This window comes from Pyrus communis, chromosome 15 (assembly GCF_963583255.1).
Source record: "Pyrus communis chromosome 15, drPyrComm1.1, whole genome shotgun sequence".
NCBI lineage: Eukaryota > Viridiplantae > Streptophyta > Magnoliopsida > Rosales > Rosaceae > Pyrus > Pyrus communis.
The window spans coordinates 19,589,739-19,612,626 of record NC_084817.1 but is presented as its reverse complement, the minus strand read 5'-3'; the positions used below and the strand labels follow the sequence as shown (position 1 = coordinate 19,612,626).

Here is a 22,888-nt window from a genome sequence, read left to right as displayed (position 1 = left end):
ACTTAATATGTTAGTTCAGCGTCTGGTTCAGTTTAAAATGAGTTTGCTTGTTTGAAAGAAAAATTTCTGGTTGGTTGTGGACTGTGAGAGGAACTTTTTCGATGCGAATGAATATTGTACGAAGTATTAAGTTGGAATGTGAAATGTGCAATAATGCTGGTCATGTCCTTTCCCTATTCGTGTTTCTTTGCCCTCGTATCCGATTATAGAGTAACTTGTTGAGGGATTCTCCATAATAAACAGTATGGTAATTTTTGACACTGTTATGAATGCAGCTTGCCAAGAAATACCATCCAGATGTAAATAGGGACAATCCTTCTTCTAAAAGAAAATTTCAAGAGATAAGAGATGCCTATGAGGTTTGACTTGTGGCCGGGTCGCATTTTACCAAACTTCTATTTCTGTATGAATTTTAAGGGAGCTGTTGCCAAGCAATCATAAATTTTGGTGTGTAGGGTTTGCGTTAATCTTCTTTTTTTTCATTGTTAATTCCAGACTTTGCAAGATCCTGAAAAGAGGGCACAATATGACAGGGTAATAACTTCGTTTCACTCTCTCTCTCTCTCATACACACACAAACACCTCCACATTGTTTTAGCTAGTTTTTGTAGTTTAAAAGTTAAATCTATTTGGTAAGTACTCAGTTGTGATTACTCCCTTTTTCACTTTTTATTTTGCTTCTACTTGGAAGAATGTGGTGTGCATGTTCTACTAGTGCCATCAAAGGTTTAATAGTTTCTTTGCAATCAAAATCCTTAATCCCATATACTGTTTTTTAATCTGACTCAGTTGTTCTTTTTGTTCAATGAAGGTGCGCTCAAGTGGGTCAGAAAATGTAGGATATACTGCTGGAGGTGCAGAGGGGTTTAGAAATGAGAATCAAAGTCAGGGTAGTGCTGGGGCAGAGGGGTTTAGTTATGGTCTTGAAACTAATTTTTCCAGTTCATTCCATAAAATATTTCAAGAGGTATTTCAGTGCCTGTTCTATCATAAAACTTAATGCAGCTTGTTGAAATCCTTAATCAATTTAATCTTACTCTGATAGACATTTGATACTGCAGATCTTTGAACATGAGTTCGATCAAGCTGGATCAAATATCCAGGTAAACTTGGTTCGCTTATGGTTACATTTGTCATGTGGTTCGCGTTCTGTACTTCCAAGCTGAAATGATTAATGTTTTTAATGTGTTTCATAGGTGGAGTTGTCACTTTCTTTCACTGAAGCTGCTAAAAGATGCACAAAGCATCTCTCTGTCATTTCACATGTTCCCTGTGATTCATGCTGTGAGTAGATTAAATGTTTGAAGATCTGATTGTGATTTTTAATAGGAAATCTCTTAAATATAACATATATCTAAAAAATTAAAACCATTGTGTGTTTTGGAAACCCTTGACCATAATATAGATGACTATCTATTTATTTTCTCTTTTATATGACAATGGATTTCTTTTTATACTCTTTTTTTATTTTATTTTATATAATTTGGTTGTATAGAAATTAAGAATCATGACTAATGTTTAGTATAAATTCTGTTGGTTAGTCGTATAAGGAACCACTTTTTGGACTCTGATTTTTTCATTATGTGTGACTATGATATTTCACGTTGGGAATTGTGGAATTTCTCGTTCTTGTTAGGGTCCAGGTTACAGGGTTTAGAATATGTGTTCCAGTTCAGGGGTCTGTGGCTGGATGTCGGGGTTTGTATCTGAAGTACTGTTTGGGCCTGGTCAGAGTCCAAGGTTGGGTCTGGTCAGAGTTCAAGGTTCTGGCTTTTGAAGTTCTATTATCTTTGATTCCGGATTAACACCAAGATTTTGGACTCTAGAATCCATTTTAAGGTTCCCTCCCCAAATCACAAATCTGATAAGTTCCCAAACAAAGTACGCTAGCAGCATGCTATCACTTAGGACAGAAAAAACACGAGTGAAAGAAGAAATGACTGTAGATTAGAACCATTATGACAAAGAATTGTATTTGGATGGCATTAAGCAAAACCCTGCTGTCAGGAGAGTGATGAATAACTCCACTCTATAATCCCAATGAGAAACAATAGTTCAAACAAGATTATTGTCGAAAAGTTTGCACACATTTTGGATTCATTATTTTGCATTGTTCGTTTTCATGATTTCCATGTAACAATTTGTCCCCTTTTATAAGTAATGTCTCTAGTACCTTATATTTCATAATGCAGATGGGCGTGGCTATCCACTAATGATGATTATGGAAATATTTCTTCTAAAAGGAGTCAGTTTGAGCAGATGATTTTTATGTTATTTTATATTTGTCATTCTACAAGTGTGACAAATTATTAACTACAATAGTCTGTTCTGAATTTTAATCTCCTACCAGGTTACAGTTCCTCCATTCACATCAACATGCAGTACGTGTTAAGGATCGGGCCAAATAATCAAGGTTTAACTTGATTCCCAACGAGAAAACTATTTTGGTTAATAGATGGATGCAAGTAATACTGTTGGTGTTTAATTTATCTACCTGTTGCAGGAATATTGCTTGTCATGCAGAGGATTAGGGATTATTGAAGGTGTTAGACAGGTTTAAGTTTCGATACCAGCAGGTTGGTAATAAATTGTTTGAATTGATTAATGGGGATTGAACAATGGGCTTTCTGATCAGCATACTCTCCTATTTGTGTTACATAAATATAATTTGGCTCTAGAAAACTTGTATTGTATATTTATATAGGGAGACAGAGTTAAAAGGTCAATTGAATACAAGTTCAGAAAACATGACAATCTTGTCAAGAGTTGATACGAAAGAAGCTACTTTGCTATGCTTGTTTGCCATTGTGTATTGTACTTTCGAGTCATTACAAGAAGCTTCTCTCACTTTACTGTTCAGATATTATCATATGTTGTGATTTCAAATTGAACTTTCATTATTTACCTAAGTTCTCTCTCTCTCTCTCTCTCTCTCTCTCTCTCTCTCTCTCTCTCTCTCTCAAAAGGTGTGGATTCTGGAGATACAATCAGTGTTCCAGAGGCTGGGAATAGTGGGGCACGAGGAAGCGCGGCAGGCTGGCTATACATTAAACTAAAGGCACAACTTACTCTTTCTTTTATAGCATGTTCTAATAATCTAAGTGTTGTGGAGGACTTAATCCTTTGCTCGCCCTAAAAAAGAGGACAAACTGGAATTGTGTCAAGCTTCTGGAATTTTTTCACAGCATATGAGAATTTAAACTTGACCCAATTGCATTCAAGTGACTCATTGTATAGAAGCTAGTATGGTTGTGAATGCGTATCCTGATATGCCCTGTCAAATTCTGTTTCTCTTTGGTGTAGGTTGACGAAGATCCTATCTTTGCTAGAGACGGTGCAGATCTTTATGTGGACTCGAATATTAGCTTTACACAAGTGAGGATGATTCCTTGCATTCATATGACTAATAGCCATCTTGTTTCTACTCTACATGATGAGATATTTTCTTTTGGCAATGTCTGGTGCTTTCCTTTTTGTACCATATGATATTATCTCTGTCTTTATCTTTTCCAACATTCTTTTAGCATCCTCATTATTGTTTTCTTTTTGTCTTTCTAAAACTTAGTACTATCTGTTTCTTTTGGGGACTTCCATGTTTGCTCTAATTATTTTATTTGTACTTCAAAAAAAAAATAATGGATAAAGTATCTGATGCAAGTTATTTTCCAGTAGGCATCCTGTGTAAATATTTTTTTTTACAGGCGTTAAATATTACTTTTGATGGTGAATGTTTGAATATTTCAGGCTATTCTTGGTGGTACGGTTGAGGTACCAGCTTTATCTGGGAAGATTGAAGTAAAAGTAAGAGTTTTCTCTTTATTTTAAGCCTCCAGTATCTAATTAACTTGAAACTTTGTTGCGAATACTTTTCTGTGTAGCCACTCGAATAAGTGGTCTTTGTTAGTTCTGTTAGGCAACTTGCATAGTTTATGAAGTACGCTCAACTACATCGCATGAGTTTGGGGTTCAGGGATCTTGACTACTTTATCAAGTACGATATGGTATAAGCTAAGTATAAGATGCAGTATAGCTCTGTAGTCCTATGTTGCACAGACAAGGACACAGATACGGCGAACCAGCAAATCTCAAAAAGTAAGGAACGAATATGGCTAGGACACGGCAATTAAAATATAGTAAAGATATTACATATATTAAAAACAATGCTTCGAATTCATAGATAACAAGTACTTGTGTTCATCAAATTTATTCACCATACATAATAATTAAAATAACACAAACATAATAATTAAACAACACAGGATTCAAGTCTCAATGATCTTCAAGTCTCTCTTTCAATTTTCTCGTGAACTTCATTGTCGTCATTACTAAAGATCATGGCCTCTAATTGGAGAGAAAGAGGACTGAAGAGGAGGTCGGCAAACTTTAGGTTTTAGAAGTTTCTATATTTACAAAACTGCCCAAAAATGTCTTTTACATTTACAAAAAAGCCCCTGCCGTGTCTTGACCGTGTCGGGGTGTCTGAAACTTCAGGGTTTCGGAGTGTCCATGCAACATAGCTGGAGTCTCTCCATCCTGCTGATTTGAAAATAAAATAAAATATTGTTAAGGTCAGGAATCTAATATGTTGTATATCAGTCTCGGCAGCTTTTTATGTTCTTTGCTTCTTCAGAAGGGGCGTTTATTGAATTTTATATGAGGATTGAAGTACTAAAACAAATAATAAAGAATGAGAGTAAAACTCAGTATGCTGTATGTTAAAAGAAACAAATGTAGTTAAATTGGGAAACTGATCATCCATGCATTGCCTAATATTACCACCGCCCAGTTCCCACTATGATGACGTTCATTGTGGTTGACATTCTTATTTGTTTAGGGGCAGATGATTGAGTGTGAATTAGGCTGAATATTTATTTTAGTGAGTTAGTTATTGGTGCTTCCTAATAAGACTTTATTAGCTGACTTACCATATAGATTGGCTCCTTCTTGTGATTGGATTTCTGTTTTGCCTATTGAGTACTTTTCTCTTTCAATTCTGCTTGTCTTCATATTTCTCTCTGTTCCACTTTCTTCTTGATCCTACATCGAATTGACTCTTCCTTGTAATTATGGACCTGTTAGATACCAAAGCGGGTTCAGCCTGGACAACATCTGGTACTCAGAGGCAAACGTAACTATATCATTCTTTTTAATGCTTAAAATCTAGTACCCTTTTTTTATTGAAATTTGCTTAGCCAGAAGGTTGTTGCAGGACTGCCAAAACATGGTTTTCTAGTTAAGCATGGAGATCAATATGTGCAATTCCGGGTTAAATTTCCCATGTAAGCTGTCTTTGTAATTATGTATATCATACGTTTACGTCTTAATACTTTCCTTTTTTGTTGTTTGCACATTTGTTTTTGGCACTGTTTACTCACATATTACATTGTAATATGATTATTACTTGAGTCCTTTAGATCATTTAGACCAAACATTTGTTTTAATTGGTGTTTGTTTATACTTGGACTTATCCTTTTTTGCCCCTAAAGAACCGTTTAAATTTATGAAAATGCGCGTTGGTCTGATCAAGTGAAAACTGTTCTACTTGCTGGTTTACCCCCGTGCTCAGAAACCTAAGTTGAACTAAAGTTAACTACCAACACTGGTTTGCTCTGTGAATGATTTGTGTTATTATCTGGCAGAGACGACTGACTAGCATACTCTTTTGTTTTTAGTCAATGACTAGCATACTCTTGGTTAAACTTGTAACTGATATATTACAAATTAAAATTTTTAATTTCAAAATCTTAATGGCCCACAGGCTAAGGCCTCACTGGAACTTGTTCACACTTTTTCGGTCAATTTCTTTTCCTGGTGTTGGCTGTCGTAGGGCTTCTAGATTAATTTCTAATTTTCTACACAGCTGTATACATAGTCTTTACAGACATGTAGAGGAAGCCCTATTGCTGCATGATGAGTACCTTTTAAGACTGATATCATGTTCTATATTACTGTACTTTAACGAACTGCAGTTCTAGGTTTAATGGTTTTTTGACATTGCAGTTAGTTCTACATTTGTGAGCTACAAGAATGCTTTTATCCCATTCATCTTTCTTATTTTTTTTACAAAGTGAAATCAACGAAGGGCAAAATGCTACATTAGAAGACTTTGCGGAGGAGGAAATTATGGGTGGAGACGGTACTTCCAGTTCCAACAAAAGAGATTGGTAGGCCATTTACTCGTAAAATGCTTGTTATGTGATGCTTTTTTTCCCTCTCAGAAACATAGACATCTATAACAGTACTTGGTTGCTTGTGTAATGTGATAGTGTTTAAGCCACGTATAAGATTCTAGGGTAAGATACACTTATCACCCCTTCAGTTTCTTAACTGTTTCAAAATTCCTGCTTCTCTAATATGAAGAATTTTAACCTCATGTCCTTAATTTGTGTCAATCTGAATCCTGTATTCATGTTCGTTAAATGTGACTGGTGGAAGGCATAGTAAAATGCTCGACATGTGAATTTTATGTTCAAAACGGCTTGGTGCAGTCAAATGAGCATACATCAATTAACTGAAATACAGGCTAAGTTTTGATGAATCTTTTAGTCACTTTCTGATGATGATGATTATCTTTAACTGGATAACAGGCTTTATCAGCAGCTATCTACTGGTTGAACTTACAGGTTTCAGAGAATCCTTGAACATGTTTCGGAGCCCAGGTTTATGCTTCAACTCTCGATATTCGTATTGATCCTTTTGTTGCTGAACAAATCCATGGGCTGAATGCTGGCCCCAGGCAATTCTGATCGAGATACATAGACCACTTTACAGTGATATAGAGAATGCTGTCTTTCCCATTCTTAGGAGTTCTGTTAATTAAAGGTACCAATCTTCTCACGACTTGTCAATATATTCCCCACCCTTTTACTGCTGTCCTTTTTAATCTTACTTCTCAATTGGTTATATAGAAGTGCAACTTCTCAATGTAAAAGTTTGAAAATAATGGTTGTCTAATTATTGGCTCTGTACTTCTTTTCAATCTTCACACTGAAATTTTTTCTTTTAGTGGTCACTTTTGTTGTATATATAACATTTTTATTAGTGGTTAGATAATTATCAAGCCAGATAAGGAGCTATCGAGATTGGTAACAACCATTTAAGATACTTCGGTGTTGATATTGGTAGTAAGCTTCAGGCCCTTTTGTTAACCATTTCGTTTTTTGTTTTCACTTTTTGTGTTAGTGATAGAGGGGAACTACACGGGGATAAGCAGGGATAAAGAAGAACGGAATAAGAGATGGTGGTAGAGATGAAGAAATGAACAAGGAAAGGCACAGAAAACAAACACTAGAAACCAAAAACCAACAACTATTTTAAGTTGTTCTTACTTTTCAATGATTTGTTTTCTTTCACTCTTCCTTTTTCTTCCCCTCTCTCCCATCATTCTTCGTCCATCCCTTCTTCTTACCCCATATCTCAAGTAGAAAAAGTGAAAACCAAAAACTACGAACGAAATGGTTATCAAACGGGCCCTTAGCTTAAAATTAGGTTTTTGAACCAGTCTCTCCTATGCCAATGAGGCTAAGTAATTTACTTAGGTGGTATCTTCATTGTCAAACGGGCCCTGGTATGTATGCTTTCACCATCTGTTGAAGTGCTTCTTTGTCCTACCAATTCCCTTTAGCCAATTATGCAGGTCAAAATATGTTCGTATAGGTCTTACTATGTTCTTTGAACTTTCATTGATGCTGAAGTGTTTCCATGTTTACTGAAGATTAGTATTTGTAGTCATTATTATTACTACTTGTGTAGCAGCTTTCTGTGGTTGACATGTCAGCCATTTTCGCAGTGGTGTATTGGTGACTTGTGTCATCAACGTCTTGAAAACGTGTTAAAAAGGCTAGCTTCGACTTAGTGTCTTCGTCGTAGTGAGAGCTCACGGTCGGATTGGGCTGGATGATTATGAAAGCAGTTTAAGTTGATCGTTAACTTGCTTTCTTTCTTTTTTCTTTCTCTTTTTGCAGGATGAAAGTTCGTATAAGTTAATTGGAGTTGTTGAGGATTACGTAAAGGAAATGTATAGGATTTACGTAAAGGAAATGTATATTGCAAAATATTTTGGTGACCTATAATTGAAAAACGATATGCCCTGTTTTAAATGTTTAACATACGTTTACACAAGTTCGGGCAGTATATATGAGCCCTTGACGAAAAAAAAGTTATTGAATAAGAGTGGTGCATGTGTTTATTTTCGCCATTGATTGTAGCTTCTAAGAACCCGTTTGGGAATGCTGATGTAAGAAATACATGCTCATAAACGCCATTTCTAGATGCACAACAAAATGATACTAAAACTTGAAAGTCTCTTTGCAAGACGCCCATTACTTAAACTTTAGGGCATTGTAAAAAATCAGTTTTATGTTTTAGACAAACCTCCCTATTCGACCAAAAAAAAAGGAACACGGAGAAAAAAAACAAAGAGACTAGTGCTCATTGTAGATATCTATGTATCATTGTATCATTGACAGTTAATACTTGGACAACAGTGACAAACATTAATATGAAAAATGAACGGTTCAAATTACAAGATTGAATCCTTTCTGGTGTTGTATTGGTATGCATTAATATTGTTTGGGTTAATATTTGAACATTGGGCTGCAAGTGTGTGGAAGTCCAGAAATGCCAATTAAAAGGAAGACTTGCCTGAAGCCCAAGCATCAAACCCAAAGATAAATTGGCGCCTTCTCATTAATACATAGGCCATATGCCTATGATTTAAATGTCAAGTGATGGGGACTAACTCACAATCAGCCAAAAGGTAATTTTCCGTGGCAATACAAGTAAAAAGCTGATGACTCATTACCCTCCAAGTGCTTTTGGGCAAGAGTAAAGTCATTGCAGTCGGGCTAATTTGCCTTTAAAAGGAGGAAAAGGGCCCAAAGACAAGGACACTCAACTAATCAAACAAACAAACATACAAACTTTGCTCTCAAGCCAGATTTGCATCTAAAAGCTGTAATCAGCCCAAATCTTAGTCCTTTTTCAGGATATCTCCCTCACAAAAGCTATCTTTTGTCTTGCCTGAAGCTCTTTGTTTACTTTCTGAATTTGTAGATCTATTAATTAATGCGTTCTCCAGTATGTATTCAAGTCATATCTGCCTATTTCCTACTTTAAAAGTCTTATTTGTATCTGGATCTGGTCAGTTTAATGGATATGCTTTCATTTAAAACCAATCTAGAACCAAACTAATGACTTAAGGGATTTGGACTGCCCTCATTCGAATATACAAGACTATGAATTGAAAGTCCTTGGTCACAAGGCAAGAAAAAGAACTTAATGTGGACTTAACCCATCCACGACAATCTTTTGATAACAAGAAGTCTGAGTAACTTGGGGTGCAAGTAATCGACTAAACACAATCTTGTTTTACATCTGCTATATTGAGATAGTAGTGTCATGTCTAGCACTTAGTTGGTTTTGATTGTGAGTCTTAAGGTCTACACCTAAGGCCCCACAAGGGCACCTTATGTCCTCCTCTTGCAACATATTAGCAGGCAAGAGCTCGACTATACATCTAAAATGTCAATCCCCCTTAGGGAGCTGTGTTGAGTGCCGATGAGCCATCTCCGGAGAAATCTTCGCCCGAACTAATACATTATTGTATGGAGATGGGGATCTATGCTTTTTGTATTAGTTATATTAAAACCTAGAAGTGATCCTTCAGCGACTATAGCTAGCTGGATCTTAACTTAGAATATAGGGCCTATTTCAGATCTATTTAGTGGTACATCCTATCGTTTGTCAAAAAAATTTATAAAATTGTTATCACTAAACTAAATACTAACTACTGATTTGGTAGCTAACTTAAATAAATGTCTTAAGCAATTTGAAGACTTGACCTTAGTCATCCTAAGATTAGAGAGGAAAAGTAAGTGAAAAGATAAAGAATCAAAACATGGCATTACTCTTTTGAGAAATTATTGAGGATACGGCCGGCAAAGAAAATTTTTATTTTTTTTTCATAATTAATCAAAACTTGTACACATAAGTAAAGCTTAAAAAGTTGACAGTTTTTCCATGTTCTTTAACGCATACAACGCTCACTAATAATTTACAATTTATAATGAGAACTATTATTGGCATTTTAAAAATCTTATTTTGTATTCTAAATTTTCTATAATTCGAAAGAAAAATATACTTGTGAAGAGTAGATAATGAGATTTTTAGAGTGCTAATAACAGTTTTATTTACAATCAACTAATATATAAACACCACTGTAGGAAAATGATTCAAACAAAGCGAAATATAGACGAATTTGTAAATGCCAAACGGCAGAGGTGGCCTTTCCCTCGTTCTCAAACTCCAACTAGGGTTTGTGACTACAGACTAGCCAGGGTTCAAGCTAGGGTTCCAGTTGATGAGGAACCTGTGTTGCTTCTGGTGTATCTTTCTATTTCTCTGAAATTTCGGCTTCCTTTCCCTTTTCCTCTTGCTTGCTGTGTTTTATCTCACCATAGAAGTAAGAGACAAATCCCCAGAGAGAGAGTGCAAGAGAGACTCCCTTTACTGCTTGGAATTTTTCTTGGTAAAAAATAACTGCTAGGACCTCAGTTACGGGGAGCAAAACGGCAATTAGAATTCCAGAAAGCAAAGATGAGGCGCAGAAGATGACTCCTACGGCTCCCAGAAAAAAACCTTGCCACACTATAGCACTAAATACCAGCACCACATAGTAACTGGTTTCCCCCAGACCGAAGTTTCTTGCTTCTCTTGGAATAACCTGAAAAAAAGTAGTAAATAAATTAGACCATTTAGACCAACTCCAATGGTGGGCTAAAAGCCAAATTACCCCCCAAACCCACTCCAACCCAAGGAGAAATTTTGGGCTAAACGCTAAATGCTAAACCAATGCCAAATTCCCCCCAAAATTTAGCCCAGAAATCAAAGTGGACTCGACTCAATATTTATCGGAATTTAAATTTTTTTAGATTAAAATGTTCATAAAATTAATTTACGATAGTCTACATATTTATTTAAAAAAAAAAATTAATTTAACAAAAAAAAAAGCCTAAATTCATTCTTTAATAATCTCAGGCTAAAATTTTAGACTAGAACGGTTGGAGCAGAAAAGCTATTTCTGGGCTAAAAGCTAAATTTTTCGGGCTCAAAATTTTGGCTTTTAGCCCAACCATTGGAAATGATCTTACCAAGCAAATATCTGTTTTATATACCACTGATTTTCTACGCTCATTCATCCCTTTATTAATTTTTTTTATGAGATTAAATTGTACAAAAACGTAAGTAAGATCTCATGTGCAACAAAAATCTTTTATAAATAATGATAAAATAATTAAAAATACCAAAATTTTCACAATTTTATGACATGGCTGATACTACAGTTCGTTGAAAATATATGGTATCTAGTGCGAAATCAGTACATATGAACCAATAAAGTAGAATAAAGTCACACTTATTAGTTGGTAGTTGGTACAATAACTTCTTAGATTAATTCAAATCATGAAGTAATCGAGTTTTAGGAGGTGTATTCAATTGTTAATTTGAAAGACTTTAATGAATTTATAAATCTATAAATTTTTATAGAGTTTATTAATTGATTTGTAAAGATTTCATATAAAATTTTGATTCAATTCCCTCGAAATCTTATGAAGAGATGTGAGATTTGTAGATGCTTAAAATACACACAAAATCTCTCAAATTCCCTCAAATTCCTCAACTTTCTAAAATTCTTTAAAATCAATTTTTAATTGAATACATATGGAATGTTATAAATTTCTTTAAAATCCTAATTGAATACATCCGGACTTTTAAGAATTTTAATAAACTATCTTAAAATTCTAATTGAATACACCTTAAATTTCAATAATCGGTTAAAATTATGATTGAATACTTCTAGATTCATTAAAAGAATTAAAATTGTTTAAAATGCCAATTGAATACACCGACTGAGGATATAGGCCTAGGAAAAGTAAAAAAACCTGGTGGATTTTCTGGACTTTATAAACATGAAAGCTGGCCAGCCAAAGTTTATCTCCTCGAAATTCTAAATAAAAGCCACTTTATATATTTGATGTTCTATTGGCTCTACGAGGATAAGTACTTTTACTTCTGCCATTGGCAAAGGAGTGCTGGTATTTTAAAGATATTTACTAATTATTATGTGTCGCTTTTCTTTTACATTTTTAAGATTCTACAACTTTACTTGGATGATCTCTTTTTATAGACCGTTCAAATCATCAAGTCTTTATTTTTACAGAAAGTGTAACTAATTTTTTTTAAAGATAAAGATTCAAAAGTGACTAAGAAGGCAGTTCAAATCATCACGTAGAATCTTAAAAATAAAAGATGAAGAAAAGATCAATAGAAAGTATGTTTGATTTACTGAATAATATAAAAATAAAGAAAGAAGATGTGCACAACAGTAGAGACATATGTAATTATAAAGTGTGTGACACTTGCATTTACTTATAATAAACTCTTTACCCTCAATAAAATTACAATTCTAATAAAATAATATTCTAATATGATAATATCTAGTTTAAAAAATATGATAAAAGCTACAAGGATATTTCAAACACGATATGATTTACACAACTGTATTCCTAAACTACTAGGTTCTGCAAAAAATAACTAGCATTCTTCTTATTATATTGTATTGATCATCGTTTTGTTACAAGTTGGTCTCACATAGGAGTGATCGACCCCAATTAAACGGGGTCCAGATAGCTAGTGAAGAGAGAAACGTTACCTGCCAACTCTTTACCCATATCTGGAAATTACATTAGCACTTGTTTTTTTTTTCGGTCGAAAATAATATTTCTTGTTAGACTGTCTATTTGTACGACTGTTAAGTAGGTTGTTGTGAAAATTTGGGGTCTAAAAACTCATACAAGAGAAGCATATGTGACTAATTAACAAGCAAGATACCATTAACATGTGAAGTAGAATTGGATGATGATAATTAAGCAGAGGCCGGATACAACTAACCTTGAAGTCGTTGTCGATAAGCATTCCCACAGTGCAAAACAGAGTAGCAAACAAACACATAACCAATTGAATCTCCATAACCAAAGCATATGTAATGGTCTGCTTGGCCTTCTTGTATGTCAACTCTATCAACGGCAGCACAAATCCATACAAAGCAGCCGCCGCCACCGTCATCAAAAACCCGGCAATATACTCCTTATTCGATTCCCCCTCTGGTCGATCAGAGCTGGTGTTCAACCCCAAAACAGCCGCACCAATAGTCAACAGCACGACGGCGTTTATGGAGAATGAGGTGAACTTCTGCTTCACAAGAATAAAGGCAAAAAGGGCAGTGAAGGCTAGCTGGCCAGCGATGATTAGGGCTGACGTGGAGACCGGAAGTCGGGCAACGCCGTAGGCGTAAAGGTAGTCATCCAGGCCGGTGAGGACGCCGATGACGGCAGAGGCTATAAAGAGTGGGAGCTTCATGAAGATGATTTTTGTTGATGGCCCTTCAGTCTTGCGGCGGTGGTAATAAGCCATGACTAAGGGGATGAAGATGATCGGCCAGCCGCCGGTTTCGAGCCAGCTCGAAAGCCAGACGCGTTTGCCTCCATGGATGAAGTAGAGGCGCATAACCAATGGACCTCCAGCTGTGCCTATGGATAAAAGTATGCAGCTTATAATGAGAAGGAGCTTTTTCATGGCAGCGTTACGTTTTTCAACATGATCGGTTTCCATTGGTATCTACGTGAGGGCCGGAATCTCAGTACCGGCCCGGTAATGAATATGTGTTTCTCTGTGATGTTAAGTCGTAGGGCAGGAGAGAGCAAGAAATGAACCGGCTGTGTCGGACTGAAATAATGGAGCAGTGGACAGCGACACCGAGGGTATGACAAAAGAAAGGGCGTCGAGCACCGTTTACATCAAGAGTAGTGGAGGTGCCAATCATGAAGTGTAAGATTATTGAATAGTCAATGGTATACATAGACATCTTTAACTTGTCGTATTGAAAATTGGTTCTCATTTGTGTAATTTTTTTTTTCCTCAATTTTAACTATGAAAGTTAAAGAGAGATTTTGTATTTGATCCATCAATTCGGGATCATGGAAATGTGGACGATTCTAACGTTCTTGTGAAATAAAGGTCAATCTTGGTTTCCAGCCTTTATTTATTAGAAGTGTGAGCAATTGAAACGATACAAAGTATTATTCTTAACATTTTAGTTGTAGTAGTATGTTAACGTATAATGATATTACAATATGACGTTAAAATTAAACATATCAATTACAAAATTATATGCATTATAATTTTTCAAATTTACAATTAAAGGTTACACAATAGCATATATTATAATTAATTACTTATAATGACGTTGATATTACTATGACAAAATGGACCTTTACCCTATTGTTATTAAAAGGTACTGTAGACTAATCCTTATACTTTTATGAAAATTCAAAAGAAATAGGAAGAAATTATTCATTTGGTTGGAACTTCTGGAATTTATATTTGTTTTTCTATTTGAGAAAAAACTAATATATTATAGGGAGACTTTGGATGCGGTTCATAGCCACTAATATTCTTTGATTGAAATTTTATTGGTTTTCAATTTTTCATAAATTAGTATTAATAGATTTCCATGTCAGCTTTTTCATTTTTTTAAATAAAAAAAGCCAAACTTTCAAGATAATTAATTTTCTCACTTAATTGGCATATTAATTGTCACATCCCGCCCCAGGTCCCCACCACATCCCAGACTCGACTCTACCGTAGCACGATATTGTCCGCTTTGTGTCCCGACCACGCCTTCATGGTTTTGTTTCTGGGAACTCACACGAGAACTTCCTAGTGGGTCACCTATCCTGGAATTGCTCTCGCGCGAACTCGCTTAACTTCGGAGTTCTTACGGAATCCAAAACCACATCTCGCGCGAATTAGCTTAACTTCGGAGTTCTTATGGAATCCGAAACCAGTGAGCTCCCAAAAAGTCTCGTGCTAGGTAGAGATGAGAATATACATATAAGACTTACAAGATCCACTTCCCTGGACGATGTGGGATGTTACAATCCACCCCCCTTAGGGGCCTAATGTCCTCGTCGGCACACTTCCGACCAAGGATTGGGTTTGATACCAAATTGTCACATCCCGGACTCGACTCCGCCGTAGCACGATATTGTTTGCTTTGCCCCGACCACATCCTCACGGTTTTGTTTCTAGGAACTCACACGAGAGCTTCCCAGTGGGTCACCCATCCTGGGATTTCTCTCGCGCGAACTCGTTTAACTTCGGAGTTCCTACGAAATTCGAAGCCAGTGAGCTCGCAAATGACCTTGTGCTAAGTAGAGATGAGAATATACATATAAGGCTTACAAGATCCACTCCCTTGGGCGATGTGGGATGTTACATTAATTGCCTGGATTCAATGTAATCATGGAAATTCAAAATTCTTATCTCCATCGTCTAAATTCAAAGAAGACCAAATTGTAAACAAATAAGGTTTTTTAGTCCAACTAATTTGAAATTCTTAACCACAGAGTAGGTAAGGAAATGGACCCATAAGGAAAAGGAAAAATTACACTAGAGTACACTTTTAATACTTAATTTTATATTGAGATAACACTTTTTAAACATTTTAAGGAAGGATAAAACCATACATCTGGAAGATGACATCATTGCCTTCTTTTTCTCTGGAGTTTAAGTTACGAAGATACCCTTTATAGTTGTGAAGGCTTTTCACACTGTGCTCCCTTCTTTCTCTTTCTCTTTTCACACTTCTACCTTATTCACTAGATTCGGTTGGCTGAACAAAGGAAAGATTAGGCAGAGAAACAAGTTTTTGTCTTGGGAGATCAGAAGAAAGCCGGGCAGCCACAAGCAAGAGATCATCGCTGAGTTTGCAATGGAAGTAAGGAAATCTCAGAAACGTAACTTTTAGGATTCCCAAAATTCGACACACCTAGTTTTCTTATCTGTATACAAAGTTTGCCATTTTTTCTCAAATGTATATCAACCTGTTTCTTATTTATTTTAATTTTATTATATCTTACAATATATTAAATTGTTAATTAAGAGTAAAAAAAAAAAAAAAAAGGCTTCTTGAAATCCCCAATCTGATATTTAAGTCAACAAATTAACCTATCTCTTATTCACTCTATAAGACAACTCAAAGCTCATTAATTTGTAGCCACCAATAACCTGTTCATAATTTAATAACTCAATTTGAATGTTGTGAATGTGGGGGGAAAATGTCATTCGTTCTCTTATTATTTTCTTTTTTCTCTTACTCGCATCCCATCTGAATGGTCTAAGTTTGTTAGTTTCAGAAGTCTATAATTGCGTCACAAGTCCAAGCTAGTTTGATCTTTTGCATCAAATGTATGTTTCTGCCATCTAGTATTAAAAAATGAAACAAGTTTTTAGTGTTCTTCCTGATGAATCTGTGAATCCAAGTTAGCAAATAGGCAGGCTTTGGACCAGGCAATGTTAAATCAGGAACTCTTTTTTTCCCTCTCATCTCGGGTACGATGGACTTCATGCTTCCAGGAGAACAATGGATACAAAAATGATTCTACATGTTTTTGACACTAATTTTGCAAAAATGATCGAGAACGGGTTGGACCGATGGCATATATGTAGTTTTATTGAAAATGTACAAACTGATTACTAAAATTATACCAACTGATTATGCACAAAGGTCGAGAAGGGGTTGAACTGATGACTTGTATGTAGTTTTGTTGTAACCTTTGTAGTTTAGTTAGCATGAGAAAAGCATGGAGACTTTAAATAACAAAGCTAGTCGCAAATCTTCTTTTCTATTAAATTATTGAATATTATCATTATTTCTCAATGTCATACATAATACCATTCAAATGCATAAAGTATTATGCATGGTGAAGAAAGGTAAAAGTCTAATGACACAGTATGGTGGTGGCATCAGTATTTTGGCTTGGAATAGAAATCAAATTTTCATCATCCAGGGCGGTGAGGATGTCGTTGATGGTAGAAGCTATAAAGAGTGGGAGCTTCATGAAAATGTTTTTGTTAATAAGCCTTCAGTCTTGCAGTAGTGGTAATAAGCCATGACTAAGAGGATGAAGATGATCAGCCAGTTGCCAGTTTCAAGCCAGCTCAAAAGCCACACACGTTTGCCTCCATGGATGAAGTAGAGGTGCATAACCAATGGACCTTCACATGTGCCTATAGATAAAAGTATGCAGCTTATAATGAGAATGAGCTTTTTCATGGTAGCGTTACGTTTTTCAACATGATCGGTTTCCATTTGCATCCACGTGAGGTCTTCACACAGATGCTGAAATCACAGGACCGGCCCGATAATGAATATGTGTTTCGTTGTTACGTTAAGTGTTGTAGGGCAGGAGAGAGCAAGAAATGAACTAGCTGTGTCAGAGTGAAATAATGGAGCAATAGATAGCGACGCCGAGGGTGTGACAAAAGAAAGGGCGTCGAGCAACATTTACATCAAGAGTAGTGGAGGTGCCAATCAAGACGCGTAAGATTATTCAATAGTTAATGGTATACATAGACATCTTTAACTTGTTGTATTCACTACTAAGCATAATTGCTTGGGCGACGAAAGGACAACCGTCGCGCAAAGGCAAATACGGTTGCTGGAAATATTGGACAGCGAAGAGGATGTCGGCAAATTTTGTTGTGCAAAGCTGATGACGTCAGACATTGCGTGATGGAGGAAAGTGCTTCGTCGTGCGAAATGAATGTTGTGCGACGAAATTGGTGGTTGTTGCACATGATACTTCGAGCGACAAAAATAGGGTTTGACCTCTAGAACCTTATGCGACGGAAATAAGGCATATCAGTATGATTTAAAATTAATTTTTTAAAATAATTTTTATTTTTTTGTTTATTATTTATTATTTCCTTTTAAATGTTGATAATATTGTTTTATGTATAAATTAATTTAATGAAATTAAAAACAGAAAATGTAAAGAAGAATATTGAATTAAAAAATTATTGAAAGTGTACATACAACGAAAAGAAATATTTTAAAATTTAAAATTTTTTTTAAAAAAACTAGAATATGTAGTTGTCTACGTCACAATCGCCTGCTGATGGTGTTGCTGCTGCGTTGGGGGAGCTGGGAGGTCGTAGCTGCTGCGGCGGGGGAGTTGGAGGTGGTTCAACATCAGAGAACCGAATGTTAGAGATTTGAAGGGCGAGACGAATTTGGTTCATCAAACTGCTTTGGGCCGCAAGCTGAGACTGCTAGGTGGCAATCTACTCCTTTAGGTCTGCCACTTCAGATGTCAGTGATTCGACTTCTTCTGTTCTCTGCCTGGAGGATAAGGCAGACGGGTGCTGAAGGTGGGCTTTCCCAAGCCCCCGGTGAACATTCTCCTGCCTACGACTAAGGGTCTGATCGAGTGTGTCCGTGATTATCTGAAAACTCGCCTCCTTAGGGGGAAACACCTCATCAATCAGTGTCTTTAGGGGAAGTTGGGAAACCACCTCCTCTAGAACGGTCTGGCCTTTCTCCACCATGGTGGACTAGAAAAATGAAAACAAACAAATTAATTTTAATATACATGTAATTAATATTAATACTAATTGAATATTAAAAAATTGAAATAACTTACATGAAGTTGCTCCGTCAGCTCATCCTCGAGCTGAATGTACACCTCATTGAACATGTCAATCTCAGGAAACTTTGACCCTTTAAATAAAAAAAAAATATTAACACATAGATTAGCAATTGTGTAATAAAGAGTAAAAAAATCAAAACTTAAAATAAATATACGGTTACCTTACGTCGCTCCTCCAACCTATAAGAGAAGCATCGTGAGCCAGAGCAGTGAAGAAGTTTCTTCTTCGACCGATTGATCTAGTTTGCCTTCACTTTTTTCTGCTAAATTAAAATAAAATATATTAGTTTAGATATTTATAAAAAATTAATGAAAATATTAAAATATTATTAAAAAATATAAAAAATTTTGATTAAATATTATTGAAATATATATTACACTTATGAGGTGTTTCTCGTATTAAAAATAGTCATAGAGCCACTCCCATTCATCCTAGCGGACCATCATATTTCTCATAATGCTTGTGGAGTTCGCTCTTCCATTGAGTGAACCTACTGGCGCAAAGCTCGTTGATGTACTGGTTTTGATTGGCATCGAGGTTCGTGAGCTCATAATGATGCTGCAAAACTCAACAAATAAATAGTAGTTAAATTTTTTTATATTTGTATACTTTAATAAAAATTAGTATTTGAGGTTTAAAATACTCGCCGATAATTCATGAAGAATGACTTCTTTGACTTCAGGTGGGACAGCTTTCCATGACTCCCACAGGAGGGGGCAATGATTCCTAATAATCGAGCCAATGTCGCTGCCCAATGCACTGTGCTACTCCTTTGTTGCAGCCACACGATGTCGAGGATCCCACGTAATGGTGGTGGTGCGAGTGGTCTATGACATCTTTAGAAGTCTGAATGGGCTCTTGGGTTTTTTTTTTTTTATTTATTTTATTTTATTTTTGAACTACCAAATAAACAAAGTAAACATTAGACAAATTCTATTTTCTATCGAAAATTTGGCAGAACCTCCCCTAAAACTATAACATTTCCTAAAACTTGCGGACAATATAACAACAAAAACAACACATCCACCCAACAATTCAAACATTTTATAATGGGGACTTCAAAACAAAATTTACAACTTGTATCAAGTGTTTTCACTTCTAATTGCATCACTGGTTGTGAATCTGTGAAGAAACTACACACATATTGGATTGCACATGTAATTAAGTAAGTTAAGAACAATATCGATGTGAACCTCGTCTCTTTGAAATTTTAACAAACCATATTCATAACTTGAAAAATATACTAAAGATTTTCACTAATGAGAAAATAAAAGAATAATAAAGACTTTGACAAACACTAGAAATTTGTCTTCAAAACTTCCCTTTGATATTGTTGAGTGTACGTTGATTGTAGCTCTCCTTAGAAATCTTAAGGAGATTTTCATTGTAATTTTGTTCAAAAAAACAAAAAAACCCCAAATATTTAATTTAATTTGTCTTTGGTGAACTTTGCTATTTGATCAGTACTCACCTAAGTAAGTTTGGATTGGTAATATTGGAGTCTAATGTAGAAACGAGGCTTACAAAAATAATATAGGGTAAATTACAAAAAACTACTTCAATTATTGGTGTCACGACACTTTCATACCTCATCTTTTAAAATTGACAATGTCATACCTCATCTTTAGAATTTGGTCCAATGTTATACCTTCCGTTACTTGGCCGTTTACTTTTCAGTTAAATGCTGATGTGGCTTGATTCGGAACCCACTTTCTATTAAAAAATTAATAAAATAGTAACTAAAACTAAAAAAAATTATTTAATATTTTTTAAAAATAATAAAGAAAAGAAAAAAAATTAAAAAAAATCCCTCGTTCGTCCCTTCTCCCCCCCCCCCAAAAAAAAACTCTCTCCCCATCCCCCCGCAGAAGAAGAAGAAAGAGGAAGAAGAATAAGAGGAAAAAAAAAGGAGAAGAAGGAGGAAGAAGAAGAAAAGGAAGAAAAAATAAAAAATAAAAAATAAAAAATCCAACCCAACCCCGTTCGCCCCCCTGCAACCCAGAAAGAAGAAGGAAAAAAAACCCAACCCAACCCAGTTCGTCCACATCCCCCCCCCCCCCCCCCCCCCCCCGCCCCCCGGGCGCAACCCAGAAAGAAAAAGAAGAAGGAGAAGGGGAAGAAAAAGAAAAAAAAAACAAATCCAAAGCGAACCCAGTTCGTGCCCCCTCCCAAACTCAACCCCCTGCCAACCCCAAATCCACCACATCCATTCTCCACATCCTCTTCCGCACCCATCCTCCACTGAGGTTGGGTGTGGGGGGAAGACAAATTGGAATTTTTTTTTTTTTTGGGGGGTTGCAAGTGGGGGGAAGAAGATGAAGATTGGAAGAAGAGAGAGGAGGGGGAGGGAGGGAGAGGGACGAACTGAGGGTTGCTTTTTTTTATTATTATTATTATTATTTTAATAATATTTTAATGATTTTTTAATAGAAAGTGAGCTCTGAATCAAGTCACGTCAGCATTTAACTGAAAAGTAAACGGTCAAGTAACGGAAGGTATAATATTGGACCAAATTCTAAAGATAAGGTATGACATTGTCAATTTTAAAAGATGAGGTATGAAAGTGTCATGACACCAATAGTTGAGGTAGTCTTTTGTACTTTACCCGATAATATAATGATGGGTACGTTTTTATAAAGATATTGACTATTACAGCTATCTAGGAGACCAAACGGCTAGCTAGTTTGTCTTTGTAGTGAAATAACAACGTAGATAGTTGCGACAAAAGAAAGAGTTAGAGTAATCTATATATATTGTAGATGGTTGCGACAAAAGAAAGAGTTAGACGAAGTGTTTTGATTTTATACACATCGACATAGTTGCATTTAAAATAGAGTAACAATGAGCAAATATGCCAGGGGTAGTGACACAGAGAGTGTGACAAAAGGAAGGCGTCTAGCAACGTTTACACCAAGGGTAGTGGAGGTGGCCATCATCATGAGGCGTACGATTATTATTATTTTTATTTAATTTTTTTAATACAACAATATTTTTATATTACCACAAGATTATTGAATAGTCAATGGCATAATTATACATCTTTAACAGTCGTATTGAAAATTGGTTCTCATTTGTGTAATTTGCATTACTCAATTTTAACTATCAAAGTTAAAGAGAGATTTTGTATTTGACTCATTAATTTGGGATCATGAAAATGTGGACGTTTCTAATTTTCTTGGGAAATAAAGGTCAATCTTGGTTTCCAGCCTTTATTTACTAGAAGTGTGAGCAATTGAGACGATATAAGGAATTAATTCTTAAAATTCTGATCGTAGTTCACTTATGATCTATTTGCAGTAACGTACAATAGTGTTATATCAGATTAAACGTGTGAATTACAAAAGTTACACAGCATCGTAATAGCATAATTAATTACACATAATGATATTGATATTACTATAACAAAATTGACCTTTACATTGTGAACGTCAAATTATATTGTAGATATAATATAGATTATACGTGTACGTAAGTGCATTCAACCATGGAGACACCTTTGCCCTCACCATGTTTTTTTTATTTGGAAAAAATATACATATTGCATATGCAAACCCACGTGATAGACACAACAACAACATTAACTCTTTCAGTTGTTACTATCATCGTTGAAAGAGCATTTTTTTGTCATGAAATTTATGAAGAATCAAGTGAGAAATGGGATGATCAATGGATGAATGATAACATGGTTTTTTTTATAAAGAAAGGTATTTGATGGTAATGGTTATGAAATTGTCATGTAACGCTTTCAAAATATAAGAACGCATCGTGTGGTATTGTAACATGTATGAAAAACCTATAATGGGATTAATATATACCAGTGTTCTAAAAATCCCCACGTAGTGCCGCCTAGGACTCGCCTAGGTGTTAGGTGGCTGGCCATGGCCCAATTACTACCTAGGTGTTTGAAAAAAAAAGAAAAAAAAATAAAATGCCTAGACTTGTTGAGGCGCCCAGCTAGACCGCCTAGGCACCCGCCTAACCCACCCAAACCTGCCTAGGCACATGGCTAGATAGCATCTCACTTAGACAGAAAATAGATAACTTTTATTTTGCATTTTTTTTTTTTTAGTAAATTGTAAGAGACTTGTTGAATACTTAAAAGAACATACATTATATGCTTGTTCTCCATGTTTTCATTATGTTCTAATACTACATAATATATATGTTATTTATTTTGTAGTTTATGATGAAATTTTATATATTTTAAGTATAAACAGACACTTATTACACGAAATATATTAGATTCAGGTAAATCTGCCTCATCTGCCTAGGCGCTAGGCCCCAGCCCGCCGCCCGACTAACGCCTAGCGTCTTTTAGAACATTGATATTTATGTAGGA

General features: G+C 35.5%; 1 protein-coding gene and 2 long non-coding RNA genes across 3 annotated transcripts; 2 read left to right on the top strand and 1 right to left on the bottom strand.

Annotated features, from left to right (window-relative positions):
- The first annotated feature begins 274 nt into the window (after nucleotides 1–274).
- LOC137717870 (uncharacterized) lies at nucleotides 275–1,002 on the top strand. Its single transcript, XR_011065831.1, has 3 exons — nucleotides 275–359; nucleotides 496–534; nucleotides 812–1,002. It is a non-coding gene; the product is annotated as an uncharacterized lncRNA (long non-coding RNA).
- On the top strand, nucleotides 997–6,119 carry LOC137717869 (uncharacterized). The gene is made up of 7 exons (XR_011065830.1): nucleotides 997–1,103; nucleotides 1,197–2,413; nucleotides 2,504–2,576; nucleotides 2,967–3,375; nucleotides 3,745–3,801; nucleotides 5,080–5,128; nucleotides 5,210–6,119. It is a non-coding gene; the product is annotated as an uncharacterized lncRNA (long non-coding RNA).
- A 4,017-nt stretch (nucleotides 6,120–10,136) lies between these two features.
- Nucleotides 10,137–13,811, bottom strand: LOC137718367 (purine permease 3-like). Its single transcript, XM_068457902.1, has 2 exons — nucleotides 12,949–13,811; nucleotides 10,137–10,723 (listed from the first exon to the last, which is right to left on the bottom strand). The coding sequence occupies exons 1-2, from the start codon at nucleotides 13,666–13,668 to the stop codon at nucleotides 10,394–10,396; spliced, it is 1,050 nt and encodes a 349-aa protein (XP_068314003.1). The 5' UTR covers nucleotides 13,669–13,811; the 3' UTR covers nucleotides 10,137–10,393.
- Between the last annotated feature and the right edge of the window lie 9,077 nt (nucleotides 13,812–22,888).